General features: G+C 32.2%; 1 protein-coding gene across 1 annotated transcript in view; it reads right to left on the bottom strand.

Moving 5' to 3' along the window:
* Positions 1 to 4,135: 4,135 nt before the first annotated feature.
* The window catches only part of LOC149212060 (MADS-box protein SOC1-like), a 332,389-nt gene continuing 317,325 nt past the window's right edge, over positions 4,136 to 19,199 (bottom strand). Inside the window, exon 8 of the mRNA XM_089391674.1 lies at positions 4,136 to 4,531. Coding sequence (XP_089247800.1) covers positions 4,475 to 4,531 — 57 coding nt within the window. The 3' untranslated portion in view covers positions 4,136 to 4,474. The remainder of the gene's footprint in view (positions 4,532 to 19,199) is intronic.

The following is a 19,199-nucleotide window of genomic DNA, read 5'->3' as shown; positions in this document are numbered from 1 at the left end:
TTGTGACTATCTAAAGCTAGCATAAATATGCATGTACTTCATTATGAGAATGAGTTAGTTGCTATGATAACATAAAATTTAATGGTGCTTTTATCGGATCTCGGATCTTCAATACTTCTATTATATGTCTTTCTCTTAATATGTGATGCACATTGTTATACAAGATTTCTTGGTGTACGAAATTGTTGGTAACTAATGTATACAATTCACTAGATTACAATAGATAGCTTCTACAAGTTGGAATGTTAATGATACGTACCTGTCTACAACTCACACTTATTGCATAACAACACTCTCTAGAATAATGCATTGGAACTCTAATGCATTGGAACAACAAATCTTGTTGGTTTCTTCTTAAGTTAATGAAATATTTAGTTATAATCTTCAATGTTATCCATTGTTGCTTAATTTATTTCAACTTTTGAGAGACCAAATGATCTCTTGTGTTGCTCTATCAAGCTATGGCTAAGTGGATGAAATAAAGCATCACCATGCAAATAATCCAAATTGAAACTTTGATGGGCATAAAGGCCTATACCAAAGGGTGATAATTAGATAGCACAAGATCAATGAACACTGATGACTCGGACATGTGACTCATAGATATTAAATGTCCTAAGTAAAAGCAAATCTAAACCATCTTGACAAGAATAACATTGATAATGACAAATAAAAAAGTGGCAAATCTTGTTAGATCCTACTGAAAAGCATTATGGCTACTAAATATAATAATTTATTCATGAAAAGTCAAGGTAGATTATAGAGATTGTGGATAAAAATGTGAAATTAGAAGTTGAAGTAGAGATCAAAAGTTGGCCATTTCTAATGAAGCCTTTTCTTTTGTAGTGAAACACTTAAATTAGTGGTACATGTGAATTTGAAGCCTTAGGGGACATAAATGAGGCCAAGTGAAAATTAATAATGATCAGTGTGTTAATAAAGGTTAGAACTACTTATTAATTATTAATAATTATTGAATTAATGAAGATTCTCAAGCCTATAAAATTTTTATCAATAATACTACAATAAGTTTGCAACTACCTTAATATTAATTATTATAGATTATTAATTTAAACAAAGCAAGAAATAAAACTTAACCAAATTCAACCATGTAAATTGTTATCATTATGTCATAAAAACATATACAATATGGTAAGATGACTTATCATATACCTAAATATTTTCTTCCATATTTTTGCAATGTATTTCATTAGATGTCACTTTTGGAATTCAACTCCGTTCAGTATGTTAACTAAGTCATTTATCTATAACCATTTCCATAAGAGATAGTCGTAACTAACTAATTTCTTATAATTTTTGAATAATCCACTTAGCACTCATTGCATTGGGTGTTGCTGCCAGAGATAAAGAAATAGGATTAAAAGTAATGAAATGAATCATATAATACACTGCAAAAAACCCCTCAATACTTAAATATATTTCATTTTTATTAAAAAAAAATTAATATAATTTACAAAATACATATAATAATATAATATTTACAATTTTTTTATTAATAAATTAATTAAAATTATAAATTTAACGAATTTTAATAATTATAAATTTAATAAATTGAAAATATGATACTATTCCAAAATCATAAAAGCTGCACGTAATTTTCAAAAACCGGAAACAAAAATAAATTCCACCATATAACTAAATCGAGCAACCACTCCATGAGTTTATTTGTACATGGATATAAAATATAAAGTTAGAATTATAAATACGAAGCACCAAAGTGCTTCTATAGTGCATGGTGGTCCACATCTACCACCACTCATTTCACTATTTCATGTACTTAAATTTACTTGTCTATATATACTTGTCACTTTGCCTACGAAATCCCTGTGTATAAATAATCCCCGTCTATAAGTATAAAATGTGAAATTAAGATTTTAAATATAAAAATTAATATTATGTTTTGGACAACTTACCAATAATTATCCATATTCATTAATCTTACTTTCTTTTAAATATTTTCATTAAATTTTAAATTTATATATTTAAATATTTTCATTAAATTTTTAATTTATATTTAAAAAAATGTTTTAAAGTTTTTATCAATCATGGTAAAATTAATTATTTCACATTCTTTCATGTACTTAAATTGACTTGTCATTGACTTGTTTATATATATATAAACTTGTCATTTTGATTAAGAAATCCCATGTATAAATAAAAAAGGTGAAATTAAGATTATAAATATAAAAAGTTATTATTATGTTTTAGATAACTTACCAATAATTATTTATATCTATTAATTTTATCTTTTTTTAATATTTTTCATTAAATTTTCCATTTATATTTTTACATATTTTTATTAAATTTTTAATTTATATTTAAAAAAAATTGTTTTAAAGTTTTTATCAATAATGAAAAAATTTCTAATAAAATAAGGTGAAATCTAATTTTTTTTTTATTAAAATTCATAAAAATCTAAACTCATTCAAGAATACTACCTCAAATATGTTATCAAAACAATTTCTTTTCAAATTTTACACACTGCTCATATAAAAAATATAAGACAAAAAAGTCTAAAATATTTGAATTGTATTATAGCATTATGAACATTATTCTGTAACATATGATTTAGTTCACTAAAAATAATATGTAACATTATACCACTTTAACATGTTACAAGATTTTTGCAACTATTTATATTGTAAGATGAATTTTTAGAAAAGCATTATGTTTACATATTTAGTTCATCCAATTTTTAGATGAACACTCCACCCATTATAAAACATAAACCAAATTTACAAAGACAATTTTTTTTCAAAAAATTCATCTAACACTCTTACAATTACAAAATTACAAAATATAACAACAAAAATTAATAATTTCAAATCCATTATAACTTTCACTTAAAAATTATATATATATATATATATATATATATAACACACTCCACCCATCATAAAACAGAAACGAAATTTGCAAAAACAATTCTTTTTCAAAAAATTCATCTTACACTATTACAATTACCAAATATGACAATAAAAATTAATAATTTCAAATCAATTATAACTTTTTGCCTCCAAAAAGATGAAAATACTTTAGGGTGAGTGGGAGAACATCTCCAAATTAATAATTTCAAATCAATTATAACTTTCACTTGAAAATATATATATATATATATATATATAAAACTTCCTCTTTATATTATATTTATCACACTTATTTACAAAGATCAATTTACTTGGCTACAACTCCAAAAAGAATGATAATACTTTAGGGTAAGTGGGAGAACGTCTCCAAACTGAACAACCCCAGCAGCGGCAACAGAATTAGTGCTGATCTCAAGTCAAAGTTTCAAGTCTACCTCACCGAATATACCTGAAACATCCTGGCAGTGGCGTAGCCTCTCTGAGCGCTCTGGGAAATTTCATCACGATTACAAGCGGTAAGTCCCGCTGCAGTCCTCGCAATAATCGCAGTTACTCTTCTCCATTGTCGTGTTTGTATTGACTTTGGCATTGCTTTCCCAGTACTGTATGTTGTATCCATTAACATATAGTGTTTATACAATGTGGTGCTTTATTTAGACTGTACAGAGTTCACAAGTTTTTAAGTTTTTTTTTGGGTAGCCAGGAGTGTTGAATATAATTTGATTCTATATTTTTGGGATATTTTAATACCATTTCAAATTCTAAATTATTTTTAAAATCTACAATCTACACAAATATTTGTAAAAATATGTCAGTAAAATTGAAAAATAGAAGTAACACGTGGTGAATTATAATTGGATTACATTTTTTCTGTGCTTATTGGAAGAGCTCAAGCAACCCTCGCTTTAAAATAACATTTTGGAATATGTCCTTGGGCTGTGTTTGAGCTGCTACTTGTGGAGGTTTGGTCCCCACAAGTCTCACAGTCTAATCCCCAATTCCCAGCTGAACTATGCACACCTGAGAGCTGCTCCAAGTCATAGTTACCAAATTCTAATTATTCGGATACTATAGGATACTGCAATAATTAGATTAAAATGTTCCCAGTTCTGAAAAAAATAGTTAGTATACTTAAAAAAAATATAATTATATTTTTCAAATTTTCCAAAATACAGTAATATGAATAAAAATGTTTTTTGTTTTTGCCCCACTGATTGCTGCTTCTCTTTTTTTTCAGTAAGAAAAAAACACTCGTTGATATTAAAGTATGAAAAAACAGTATATCTTGTCTAGTTTGAAGCTACACATAGAGTCCATCATATATGGGCAAGTGCATCATATGGGATACAGTGAGCACAAATGCAAAAAGTAAAACAGTAACATACAGAGAGTACCCATAACCAAGGCCTCCAAGGCCTCAGGCCAAAACAGGTACCCATAACCCTTTGCTAAAGTATGAGGACCAAAAATAAACTATGGTACAGTCCATCAAAAGTCAGTGAAAGAACAAGTCATTTTTAGAGCAAATACCAAAATAAAGTATGGTGTCATCAATGACCATACTCTGTAACAGAAACAGAAAAACATCATCCAAGTAGTGACATGTTGTCAATATCCATAAAATTGTCATCCATCTCTGTGGCCTGTGAGAAATACCAGGAACAATCCATTAATGTGATTTTACAGTGTAACATGAAAAGTCTCCTATTAAACCAATTTTAATCTCCTAATATTCCTTTTAATTATCTCCCATAGATTTTTGACCTATAATTCAGCCCAACAAAACAAATTGAGAAATATTGTGATTTTGTTTACCAATTTAACCAAATTTAATAACTATGTTGTAAGTGTAATTTCTTCACTTGAAAAAACACTTTCAAACATAATTATTATTATTAAATATATTTATCATAAAATAAAATATAATTTATATTTAATTAAACCTTAAAATTATATTATTTTTTAATAATAAATTAATTAAAAATATAAATATAAAATTGCAAAGTCACGGATATGACGAAGGTAAGAAAGGATAAGGCACAACACAATATTTTCCATCAAAGTATGTCAACGTGATTATTCAATCAATTACTTTATTACATCTTTAATGGCATGTGATTATTTATCAGTAATCATGCTAACAAAATCCTTCTTGCGCTATATCTTAATTACATCCTTAATTCACATGATAAAGCAAATTGAAACCGCAAAGCTAAATTGTCGTCTAAACATGGAGTACCCAAAATATTCTCTCAATTAAGGCTTTTTTTATTAAGTTACTATATTTTCAACAAGTTTTTTAAATACTAAAATGTTACAATATTTTATTTATATATAATTAAAAAAGAATTCTATCATATTTAAAAGTTACTATTAAAATAAACATACCACTATCGATAATGTATCTTTAGAGAAAGATTGGACGTCCGTGGAGTCTTTTAGCGGGAGGACCTATATATTAATCAGATTTTAATTTTGAAAATGGTCTGATTTTAAAAAGTATCGTTAACTTCTCTAATTTTAAACATAAATTACAATCTAATTTTAAAATTTAAATAAATATTTTAATAAACAAGAAGAAGATGATCCTGTGCATTCAGAGATGATCTTGTACATTTGGAGGTCTCATGACCAGTTGAGTCTGAACTTCCACGTGTTCTATGCTTGTCAATCCAATTGAAGGTATTGTGCAACCATTGGCACCTCGAAGATTAACCGACTGTAAAAAAAATGGCATACCAAATTAAAAAAAAAAATTAAATTAAATTAAAATCATATAAACACGAAAAAATGTATTATAATAACGATAATAATTCAAATTCCTTGTTACCTTTTTATGGAGCAAAGCTTTCTCTTCTCTTAAAACATGTTCCTACAATATTGTAAAACTAAAATAAGGTTAGAAAATTTTGAATGTTATTATTCCTATATCATATTTGTGATTTTGTTGTAACTTAATAATTATTATTTATAAATATTTTATAGGCATAGAAAAATTAAAAATCACTTTCTTTTCAATAGAGAAAAATAGAGTTAACTAAATGTAAATGTAAATGTCAGAAATTTAAAATTAATATTAAATGAACATTATTGTTTAAGTAAGAAATTTTTATTTTATTACCTTAATATATATGGATAAAATTTAAAAAATAACTGTAAAGAGAACCTTATAAGCCCTTAATATTAATACTATCTTTAAGGATATAAAAGTAAAAGGGAATAATGACTTTTATAATTCGTTAATATTGTTTCAAGCCTATGATATAAAGTTATAAAATGTTATGTAAAGTATGTAGTTTAAGGCAAAGAGCACTATTGTCCAATTTCTCTTTAGCAAATTTAATTGTAAAAATGTTTTAAACCAATCAAATCCCTGACTCTATGTTAATGGGAAAAAGTGAAACTCATAGGAAAATCTGAAGTGTGATTAGTGAGAAGTCCTGAATGGTATGCTATGGGAGTTACTAAAAATCTACTTAGAATTTTCAGCAGTGATAAGTGATGCTCCTTCACAGGAATTATATATATAGAGAGAGGGGTAATGCTTTGAAAAACAATAAAATGAAAATATTTACAGAGACGCAAAGAGGGAATGGGGAAAAATGTTCCCTTGGACGTGATTGTTGTTGCAATTTTGGCAAGAATGCTGTCATTTAAACTTTGTTGAATGATAATAAATGCTAATGTATCATCCTTCTTGTTCACAAAGAAGTGATCCTTTTGATATCGTGTCATACTTTCATAGGATCACTGACTTTTAAGTTCCTCAAACCCATTCCAAACAGTGTTCCATAAATAATCTATAAAATTTGGTTCTCATTTTAATGCCTCAAAGTTGATAACTTTTACCAACCTGAATAAGTTGTGGCAAACAAGAACCACTCAACAAATCCATACTAATGAAGGGTAGTAAATAAGAAATGTTGAATAAATCAATTTTATATTTGTTAGGGGAAGTCAATCACCTTCCAAACCATAATGGAGAAAACACCCTCAAAATTATTTCCTTCTCCCTACTCCCTATACTCTTATGCAGAAAACTTTTTAATTGTGCATTTTCAAATAAATACTTATGTCTCCCTACTCCCTATACTCTTATGGAGAAAACATTTTAATTATGCATTTTCAAATAAATACCTACAAACTCCATTAAGAAAAAAATCCAAACCTCCACTAATAGATTAAAAGTGTTTTCACTATAAATCATCCATGTATACTATTGACAAATAAGCCTACTCATATGACCCATCTATTCACGAGTGTGTTGTTTTCATATTGCATTGGCTTTATTTTTCCATATGAGCCAATGATCATCTTGTCCATCAACCATTTCATTATTCATGCAGCATTGTTTCAATGGCATCTTGAATTGAAATTCAAGTCATACTTCAGATGATGTATAGAATTGAAATTCAGTCATACTTCACATGGTGTATAGAATTGAAATTCAGTCATACTTCACATGGTGTATATTGCAAGGGTTATCGTTTGAATCCTATTCTATTTGTTTGCTTGCATGATAATGAGTTTCACATTTTTTCCCTTTGTGGAAAATATTTCTTATATTTACAATAAAATATTCACAACAAACTATATATAAAAATGGGATGCAATGATATACATGAAGGACATCATAAACACTTTCTTAAAGAAAATCATTAAAATAAAATCAAACTACTCAACTAGGGCCAAAGAGGGCATCTTTTTATAAATAAAGCTCATTTGATAGAAGTTGATGTTGAGCTTCATCCCACCACATAAAATAAAATAAGGTCAATGAGATAAGTTCATGAGAAAAAACTTCCGAAAAATGCAAGGAAATCCTAAGTCCACCAATTACCAACTAAGATACTACTAGAAAACAATGCTCTCGAGCACCACTGAGCATTGATATTAACAAAACCTCCAACACTACTTCGCGTATTCATAACACCAAAGGTGTGCTTCAATGTTTCAAATCCCTAATAAGCAACACAAAGACTGTAATGTCCTTGGGTAATTTCTTGTCGTTAGGGTTCCTCCCTGGTTAGGGTTTCATTGAAAAACATTAATAGGAATGCCTACTCACAGAATTATATAGGCATGAATATAAAAGTGCAATAACTTACAATTCTTCAGTGAATGCACACAAATTTAGAGTTATCTAGTGAGAAATATATCCAACCGATGATGCACAGTAGATTATAACTCTATTCATGACAACAATTTTGATTATTCAACAAATTCCCAAAAGTGAGGGTTCCCTACACTCAACAAAAGATATATTCAACCAATAAAATTCCCATAAACATTACTGAGACGCTAAATTACTTACACCAGTGCTAAATTACACAATCCAATTGAATTACTAAATTGTTATCTTGCATATCAATTACTGTACAAAACTAACAACTTTGTTTGTTGATATGACCTTGACTATTGTCAACAATCATTAGATTATCCTTAAAACAAGCCTCAAGCTCTAGTTGGTAAGTCATGTAACACGACAAACCGAAATAGATTTTTACCAGGAATTAGTTGTCCGAAATAGGGCATGAGGCCTATGTCTATCGCTTGTACTACAATCTAGGTATGTGCCCTATGAACTATGACCTGGGTGAGTGGCTTTGTCCTATGACCTGCACAGCCCATAATCTCCTCATATGGGATCATAACATCGATGGTCAAACCCTTAATTCCACCAAATAATTTATCCAGGTTTTTCCTTAAACAAAAGTGGGAGACATTTTGTTGCTCCTTACGCAGAATGGGTTGATCATCAAAAATGTCCACAAAAAACCTTCATCTTGTAGTGCCAGAACCGATACGAGCAGCGAAAGAATAATCATTGTGACAAAACAAGGAAAAACCATTAATCTTAAGACCCAAACCAAAACTGCTCCAATTTTGTGCCAAATCAAGGAAAAGGGTGTCAAAATAAGGTGGGATCAGATCCACTAAAAACACACAAAGGGTTAGATACAGTGGGATCACCTCCATCGAAGCTAATTAACAGAGAATTGGCCTTAAAACCCTCAGAGCCTTAGCTCAAGAAAACATAGATATCAAATCCAATTCCATGATGAAAAGTGATTCCAACTCTCCTCTATTAATAGATTTTCTTGTGGGGTTTACTCTTATGTGAGGAGTTGCAAATGCCACCCCCAATTTGGGATATTTTCCTTAGTTGACCTAAAATTTACCCAATGTGAACCCAAACATTAGATAATTTTATTTTCCCCCTTTATCAAGACGATCGCCTACGGGTTTAGATACGCTACCTCATCCTCATGTGGGCAATTAATACATGGGGGTAATTACGGTCCTCCTTCTTGACATTACTTGTACTCAAACAATTGTACGTATGGGTGTTGCAAAAGTTGTCCCTTGTGTTCAAGAGTGGATACTACTCAATTGCTTTACATCCTTCCTTCTGCTCATTTTCAATTTCTACACCAACATAGCTCCTTCGCCCTAACTTAGGAGATCGTGGGCTGGTAAGAGGTATATTCTTCAGCTTGACCCTTGGTGGAGTTGTTTCATGGTATAATGAGGTCATGGGAGATGCTTTGAATTCCCAACTTTTCCTAGGAATATTTATCTCAGCTTCTTGTAGCGCCTTTGTTTGGACTTGCAATTGGTTTTTCTCTTCTTCATTTGCATTCAAATTTTCCTTTTAATTATGAAACAACAAAAAACAAACAAACAAAACTCCTTATGCTTCTCAACTATCTCATTGCATCTAAAGCTAAAACTAGTCGCAGAAGGAGCACTGATAGACATTCCCTTAGAACCTCTGATTTATTTTGCACTTACATTTGAAGAAAAGGTGCAATGGGCATCTTCCCCTACTTTTGTATGCTTGGGTGAATCCAATTTTCAGTCATCTAGATGTACATTTTTAGAGAAAAAGAGATTGCAAATGGTATGTTTATCCATTTTTACTGACATCTTGTCCCCTTTTGGAACTAAAGAGGGAGGACTACATCTTATGCCAATACATTGGTCCATGTCACTCGCTACTACCTTGATAGATTGCACCCTTGTAGAAGCCCCTTTGAAAATGGCAAGACCAAATGGTTTTGGAATCGTATACTTCAACTTTGTAGATCCACTTTTTGTTGGCCGACGGACTGCACTTCCTGCAGAAGGAACTATAACTTCCATATGTTCCAATGGAGACCTTTCTCTGGTATTTCCATGTGGACTCAAGTCAATGCTCCTCTTGGTGCAACCCTTTTAATCCATTTGACAGAAGTACTTGGATAAAGTGGCCTCAACTTTTGTTTTTGAAAACATTCATTTTTACCAAGCATGCTTGAACCGAGCCTAGGTAATTTCAACTCTGTCATACTTCCACTACCCTTACAGAGTCCACTCGTTTTCTCATGTGCCATATTAGATTGGCCTGGAGTTGGATCATGCATTTTAGACTGACATTTGTGGTCATCAATGTCAGAGGTTGGCCCAATAGATACATTAGCAAGACCTTTAGACATTGATATCTTGGTTGTTGCATTATGAAAACCCTAATGTATAGATGTCCAACTCACATGTTCAATGAAAACTTATGAGGAATATGTGTAAAGCACAAATTTTGGAGGTGGCCAGCGAGTGTCACATTTTGAATGAACAAATGATGCACAAGTAGAAGGGGTAGAATGAGTAGACTGGATCCAACTTAATAATTTGGAGCTATGAATAGGGGATGTTATTGAGTTTTATAATGATGACTTCTCCAACTCTTCAAAGAAAGAAGGGGACTAAGGGTCTCGATCACCTGAAAGAGAATAAATATCAACGTTATTATCCACAACCTGCAAGCTCAAACTCTTTTTGAGGACTTCCGATTCTCCACCTTCCTGATCTTCATTCTCTTAATTTTGTTGGTTGTCATCTCCCTTTATTTGAGAGCCAATCAACTCATTGAGATAAAAACGCTCTTTTCTAATATCTAAAAATTTAAACATGACTTCATGAGCTTCACTGGTCATAGCCTCTTGGGTTTGGTTATTGTAGTCTTAGAAGACACAATTTCTTGAATATCCTATGTTATACTTTTGGCAAATTTTCTAGTTTTTTTTCTCCCTTTAACTAAGGAGTCTTGGTACCCATCAATCGATTTTGAATCATTCAATTTTAGACTCTCATCATTAAGTAATATGGGATCTTTCTGAACAGTGTGTGAAACCAAGGTATATTTTTTACTACATTCTTCATTAGCTTGAATTTTACTATCTGATGTATGTTGTATTGGAACTTCTAGAACTGGATCATCAGGGATAAGTTAATCATTCCAATTTCCTCCTATTGAAACCAAACTCTGTTCATCATTGGTGTTTTCTTCAACAATGTCTGAATCATGCAATTTATCACAACCTTTGTCAATATGGCATTCAATGTCACCTTCTTGTTTTTCGTCAAGACATACCATGTTGAATTTTTCTCTGTTCTGCATAAGAAACACATTAATATTGCAGTGTATGTTAGGGTTACTACTTTCCACATCACAACTATTTTTTACCTCAGGTATGAGATATGGGCGTCTCTCTAGTTTTACTTCTGAGAACACAATTTGTGTTAAATATTTCCTAAAAATGCCATCACATTTTCTTCCTAATTCTTGGAAGAACCTGCACCTTTCAATTTATATGTTTCTTTCTTTGTTGGCAATAACTGCTACATAATCACAACTTTTGGGGCTAGAGATGGCACCAGAGTTATCGTTAATTCTTTTCTCATTCATCTACTTAAGTGGCTCTACCTTTTGCTCCTTTATTCTCTCCTCTTCTCCTTTTTGTAGTTGTTTGGCACGTTGTGCCACAATTTCCTTTATCCTTGCACGTTGGGCCTAATAATCAGGTGAGCCATGATATTGTTGGATGTCAGATTCCCCCCTTCGAAAAATAAAATTTTGAGGTATTGTCCAAGAATTATTTGTGCAAAAGTCTTCAAGGAGATTGCATTAACGTTGTTGCTCCCTTTAGCCCCATTCTTGTTATCAAGAACATTGTTACCTAAATTGTGTTAGGAATAAGACTAAGAGGGGGGAGGGGAGTGGGGTGAATCATTATTTTTAGTTCATTTTAACTTTTCGTTTCATACTCTGAATTTTGTATGGTACTGCTCTTTATGCAACCAACGTGTGTACGTGACTTCAGTGAAGGAAAATAAAGTATATCCAGTTTACTTATCTTTTATACTTTCCATCTGATGTTTAACTTTACCATTACATTATTAATTTCATCAGGCATTTAGTATTCAGTAAAGAGTAGATAAATAACAACACATAAGCAACACATCAACACATATGAGCACTAAGATTTTAGGTGGAAACCTAATGTGGGATAAAACCACTGCTACAGTTGTCTTTGTCTTCTTATTTTATTATAAAGAAAAACTCCATTACATTATGTACTGTCGCAGACTCTTAGCAACATGCAAGCACCCACCTGCAGGAGGGGATACAACCTCCACTTGTACTCCAGCACCCATTGGAAAGGAGATACAACCCCCTAATCTCGTTTACTGACCCTTACCGAAAGGCAGCACCTACCCTATGAAAAAAATTACTAGCTACCATAGGAAGGAAGCTCTGACTCCCTTACTGAAGGCTCCAACCCTCCGCACCCTTCGTGGACCATTTTTCATAATACTTCTGACTACACCCATCTATCTCAAAAACGTCAAAACTTGTAGGCCAGTTTTCATCATATTTTCAAATTGGACCCACTCCCAACATTATGCCCAATTCCAATTAACCATTATGAAACCAAATTCATCCAATCAATGAATAAACCAAGATACCATACTCAATCATAAAATATTGAATCAACGTTTAATCACCATAACCAGATCATACCAATCCATACAATGTTGGTCTTTACAAAAACAAAGTGATGTCATTGCAAACTCTGATCAAATTTAACTTCAAATATATACTCTACTGTTCCGAAGAATACCCGTGTATATATGCACTTCCTTTGTATAACACCTGCATACAAATCTCAGATCACTGAACATTGAATCATTTATCTAATTGAATCACTGTAACACTGAATCAAGTATTGATTCATTCACAGATCATTGAACCATACACAGTCACACTTCTACAACATTATTAGTGATTGATATTTCAATCCACAACTAAATCAACCCAACCAACACTACCTAACAAAGATCAGCATCATCAAGACATCATTGACAGACACCAGCGAGTAGAACAAACATCATCAACTGTTAACATCAAGCAATAATTCAAACCCTAGTACATATACACGACTTCCACAAGACAAATAAACATATGTATGATATTACCATGCACAACACCCGCGTATATATTTCAACACGTTGAATAAATTATCACAGAAATTATACATGACAATACTGGACCACTTCTACATATGTACACGACTAACCAAAATCAAACCAGGGGTACAAATATTAAATTACTAAATCATACCTTCACTGCAACCACAACTTTCTTTCCACATACCTTACTGTCAAATCATAGATCACTTCAGACTCATTCAAATAGATCTTGTACCATTAGATACTTGAACATATATAAGTTAGTCAAGTATAAACATTAGTAATAAAAGTACTTTCAGATCTCTCATATTTGGGCCTCCCCCATGCTCCCTGGTGCACACCTATTTTAGATTAAATCACATATGAATAAACCATTTACTTGCACACCTAATACCTTGATCTCCATCTCTTTATATAGTTTTTGCCTTAGAGAATACCTCAGGTAAATCCCTTGGTAATGTCATTAGTATTCTTTGACAAGATCAAACAAACGTTGTCGACCCAATTACTATGGGAAAATACCATGGTAATGACCACTGATATCCAAATTTACATTGTTCGAATTATCTACGTGATTTTTGCTCACAAGACCGACGTATGTACATGACGCTTCTTCACAAAAACCACGTATACTTTCTCAAAATTTACTTTTGTCATCCATCTATCACTGAGCTGCAATTTCTCTATCCATATAATTTTACCATAATTCCATTTCTCATTAGTTCCATAACCATCATATTGTAACCCAGTTGACATCACTGCATTAGACTAGTTACTTTATTGTTTCTAGATATGCCCTTCACTGTACTCAACATTCACAATAATATCATTAAAACAAGCCTGAAACACTGGTTGGGAAGTACACGACTCCAGAGACATAAGTAGCTTTGGACCAAGAATGTGTTGTCAGAAACAGGGTATGTAATCTGTAGCTTGTAGTCTCGATTTGCAGCTTACAGCCTGTGAGCTGGGTCTGTGGCTTTGCCCTATGACAAGTGACCCAGAATCTCCTCAGATGGGATTAACACATTTGCTTCAAACCTTGAATTCACACCAAATAAGTTATCAAGGTTTTTCCCTAAAAAGAAATGGGAGATATTTCATTGCTCCTTGGGAAAAATGGGTTTATCTTTGAAAATGTCCATAGATAACCTTGACCTTGTTGTGCCAAAACTAATATGAGTTGCTCAAGAAGAATAATTGTGCTAGAACATGGAAAAACAGTCAATCTTCAGAGCCAAACTAGAATTTCTCCATTGTTGTCCAAGAACAAGGAAATTAGTGTCTAGGTAGGGTGGGATCAACTCCACCAAAACTAGACAAATGATTAGATAGGGTCGGATCACCTCCACCAAAGTTGATCAAATGAGATGGGGTCTTAATATCCTTAGAGCCTAAACCAAAGAAAAATAGATATCAAAACCAAATCCATGATTAAAAGTGATTCTATCTCTCCTATATTTATATATTTCTCATGAGGTTTACTCTTATGTGAGGGGTTGCAAGTTCCATCCCCAATTTGGGCTTCTTCTTGCCCCAGTTGACCCAAAATTTACCAAATGTTTCCCCAAACATCGAATAATTTGGTTTCCCCCCTTTATCAAGACAATAACCTATAGGGTTTGGTAGGCTACTTTCCCCTCCCCTAGGAAATTAATTCATAGGGGACATTACAATGACCATCAAATATTTGATCCTTCATCAATTGTCATTGGATAGAACACTTTCATATATCACCAATGATGTAAAAGTTGTCAACCTATAAGAAAGTATCAATGACCAAACACTTTGCAACTAATGAGTCCATCTATCATATGAATCCCTAAATATCCAATGAGATATTAGGATTGGGGATAGGCCACTCCATCTAAGAATGACATAAAATCCCAAAAATCACCCCAAAAAAGGATTCCCTTCTTAATAAGTTTAGACGACAAAACTGAGACAATTCTACCACAAATGCATCCTAAAGACTCCAAGTATCTTAGGAAGAGAACCATCAATACAACAAAACCCAATCACCATTTCTGCTACAAATGTTTTATCAACAAAGTGCAAACAAATTTGCAAACCCTCATCACCTTCCTGAATCCACTAAAGAGGATAAAAAAGCTCAATACCATTGGTTAAATAATCCTTAGTTCATCAAACTGCCATCCCCAATTTTGTAAGATCATCTCAAAGAGTCACATTGTAGTGAACCTATTGTAGAAAGGTGAAAACCTTCTCTAGATGCTAATGAGCTAATTACAAATCCTTCTCATTGGATAGAACACTTTCATATATCATCAATGATGTAAAAGTTGTCAACTTATAAGAAAGTATTAATGACCAAACACTTTTCAACTAATGAGTCCATCTATGATATGAATCCCTAGATATACAACGAGATATTAGGATTCGGGATAGGCCACTCCATCTAACAATGACATAAAATCCCAAAATCACCCCAAAAAATGATTCACTTCTTATTAAGTTTAGATGACAAAACTGAGACAATTCTACCACAAATGCATCCTAAAGTCCCCAAGTTCCTTAGCAATAGAACCATCAATAAAACAAAACCCAATCACCATTTCTGCTACAAATGTTTTATCAACAAAGTGCAAATAAATTTGCAAACCCTCATCCCCTTCCTGAATCCACTAAAGAGGATAAAAAAGCTCAATACCATTTGTTAAATAATCCTTAGTTCATCAAACTGCCATCCCCTATTTTGTAATATCATCTTAAAGAGTCACATTGTAGTGAACCTATTATAGAAAGGTGCAAACCTTCTCTAGATTCTAATGAGCTAATTGCAAATCCTTCGTCAATTGTCATTGGATAGAACACTTTAATATATCACTAATGATGTAAAAGTTGTCAACTTATAAGAAAGTATGAATGACCAAACAGTTTGCAACTAATGAGTCCATCTATCATATGAATCCCTAGATATCCAACAAATATTAGGATTGGGGATAGGCCACTCCATCTAAGAATGACATAAAATCCCAAAAATCACCCCCAAAAAAGGATTCCCTTCTTACTAAGTTTAGAGGACAAAACTAAAGACAATTCTACCACAAATCCATCCTAAAGTCTCCAACTCCAAATGAAATGGGAAGCTAAATCCCAACCATCCATACTTCCCTCCCACTCCCAATGAACCAAACTAAAAACTACCTTCCGGGTAACCCAAATTCTTCAAAATATGATAGATTCAAACACTTGAAATAGATGAGGAGACTAGATAATGCATTCCACACTACAAAGGGCCCTTAAACTTTAATAGGATATTGCACTAAAAGAACTTGGTGCTAAAGTAAAATCTATCAAGGAGATAAACCTTCAAATCCACTTGGATACAAGAATACTCCCTTGAGTGGCAACATCAATCAATCAAAGAACACCCATTTACTTGGGCATGGTGTGAACATCCCATGTAACCAAGGGAAACCATTGATCCCCAACATACTTAGACCACAAAAAATCTCTCAAAATTTGCTCGAGTCATAAAAATGGAGTCCAAATAGAAAACAAATAAGTAAAATAACAAACATGAGACACGTGAAGAATAAAAATAACAATAGCCTATGTTCCTGGAAATGGAAGGTCCATATGATGCCAAATATCAAACTACTTGTGCAACTTTTACAACTACCAATCCAACATGTAAAAGGGTAAAAACCAAAATCTAAATGGATTCCCCAAATATCATGCAATAACCTTATAGTGAAGACACAACTAAATAGTAGCAGTCCAATATGGGAGGTTACCCAAACCTACTAACCAAAAGTTAGTTATATGAGAACTGACTATGAGAACACCAGTCTTCCTTTGTAAAATATTAATCTAGCATATCCTTGTCACCATAATAATACTTATAGGGGGAACAAAACAATGAGGATATCTATTAGCTATCACCCCATCCGTAAAAGGATAATGAGACAAAAAATACTAAAAATGGGAGCTAAACATACTTCTAACTTAAGCAAGTTCCTTAGCAACAGAACCATCAATACAACAAAATCCAATCACCACTTCTGCTATAAATGTTTTATCAACAAAGTGCAAATAAACTTGCAAACCCTCATCCCCTTACTGAATCCACTAAAGAGGATAGAAAAGCTCAAAACTATTAGTTAAATAATCCTTAGTTCATCAAACTGCCATCCCCAATTTTGTAAGATCGTCTTAAAGAGTCACATTGTAGTGAACCTATTGTATAAAGATGCAAACCTTCTCTAGATGCTAATGAGATAATTGCAAATCGCTGTTCTACTTTGAACATAACATGTAGACCCAACCTTTAATGCGCTTACCAGTGTGACGCAATGTATCCTCACACCAACTAATCTAGTCGTATTCCCCAGTTGGATGAAGGGAAAAGTTTCATATTGTTTGAACAAGGTTTTGAAATTACTAGATGGGAGGAAGTTAATAGATTCTCATGAGGAAGCTACAATCTAGATCAAAAAATGATTTGAACCAATCGCATGTAAACTGGTAGATCAACAAGATAAAGTTGACCATGGGCAAAGAGAGCATGGAGACTCATTTGTTGATGATGTGCATCAATTTAAGGAAAAAGTTGTTATTTCTATTAAAAGTTAGTTAATGGTCAAAGGAAGTTGGTCATTACTTCTTGTAAAATATACTAATTTTTAAGACATGTAGGGTTATTGGTAAATTGTGTTTTAGGATGTTATTAGGGTATTTTATCATTCATTTGGGACATTCAAGGACCCTATATTACAGATAGTATACTCCTCAACACATTTAAAGCTAAATGAAAAGTTTGAGAGAGTTGGAATTTAAAGATAAGGCGATAGAGTAGATTGTACTTTGCAACATTCACAATAAATTCCAAAAAGAATTTATTCCATTTTGATTGTGAGAATTAAGTTTAAATGAGGCATTTAACATCTTTACTTTAAGGTAAGGTTCAACTCAAAAGATGTGATTGCTGGTTGAGTTCCCTCCCTAAATAGATGTTTTTGTGGACTTTCTCTGCATTCTTTTATTATTATAATTGTGAAAGAATTTTCAATTTTATAGTAGTCATTTAATGATATATCTTCTACAATAATGTTTCTTGAATGTTTTAATATTATAAAATATGAGTTCTTCAATGATTTTCTTTGATTATTTTTTTGCATTTAAAAGACAACTTATAATTGTTCTACATTTATAGGTCTATAATTAAACTTCAACTCTTCATGTTTAAGATTAACAACTTGAGTAAACATATAGTAGGCATTTGCAAATCAAAGAGATTACAATGTTATGGTTGAATATGCATTAGATGTCATCTTAGTGCTCACCCTTGGCATAGACAAAAATGAATCATAATTGTTCAATTATGTAGTATTAATATGTTGGAATAATTTATCCTATTGGTCGGAATTTTTTCCTAACCTAATTATTTATTCCTTGAAATCTTCGGACAAAAATAGGACTACCTAGATTAGCGACTTGCAATTTCAATCCACCTTTGACTTATGATTCTCAATTGGCCCTTTGAGTTATACAACTAACACCAAAATTCATGCTTTGTATGAAAACTATTAGCACTAAAGATAATGTCCATCATCGATGGTTTTTCATTATCATTGCGTAGTTGAAAGAATTTGACAAGACTCCATCGTTTCCTAGGCATTTACAACAACAATCATAGAACATGATCCTCCTTATCTCCACCACTAATTTCAATCTAACATTAGGTGGGCCATTTTTGGAAAATTGGGTCAATTCTAGGGTTAGTTTCAATCACTTTTCACTTGAACACTTTAACTTTGCAACTCTCCTAGTATTATTTTTATTTTCTACCTTATGTATGAGAAACATGTTTGATGGGATGGGATTAGGGTTTTCTCCTCAACCTAGAGAGACTCCATCATGTCTCATGCATTTACTTCAATGACATACAACATGATCCCCTTGATTTTACCCATTCATTTCAAACCCACACATGATAAGTAAAGGATGGTACATGAGCTACATCTTGGAGTATGTTTTGCTCATTTTTCTTAAATT

The sequence above is a fragment of the Pinus tabuliformis genome, chromosome 1_1, assembly GCF_031772625.1.
Source record: "Pinus tabuliformis cultivar Carrire ecotype Pingquan chromosome 1_1, CPIR1, whole genome shotgun sequence".
In the NCBI taxonomy this organism is placed as follows: domain Eukaryota; kingdom Viridiplantae; phylum Streptophyta; class Pinopsida; order Pinales; family Pinaceae; genus Pinus; species Pinus tabuliformis.
The sequence above is the reverse complement of the archived record's forward strand: the minus strand, read 5'-3'. Positions and strand labels throughout refer to the sequence as shown.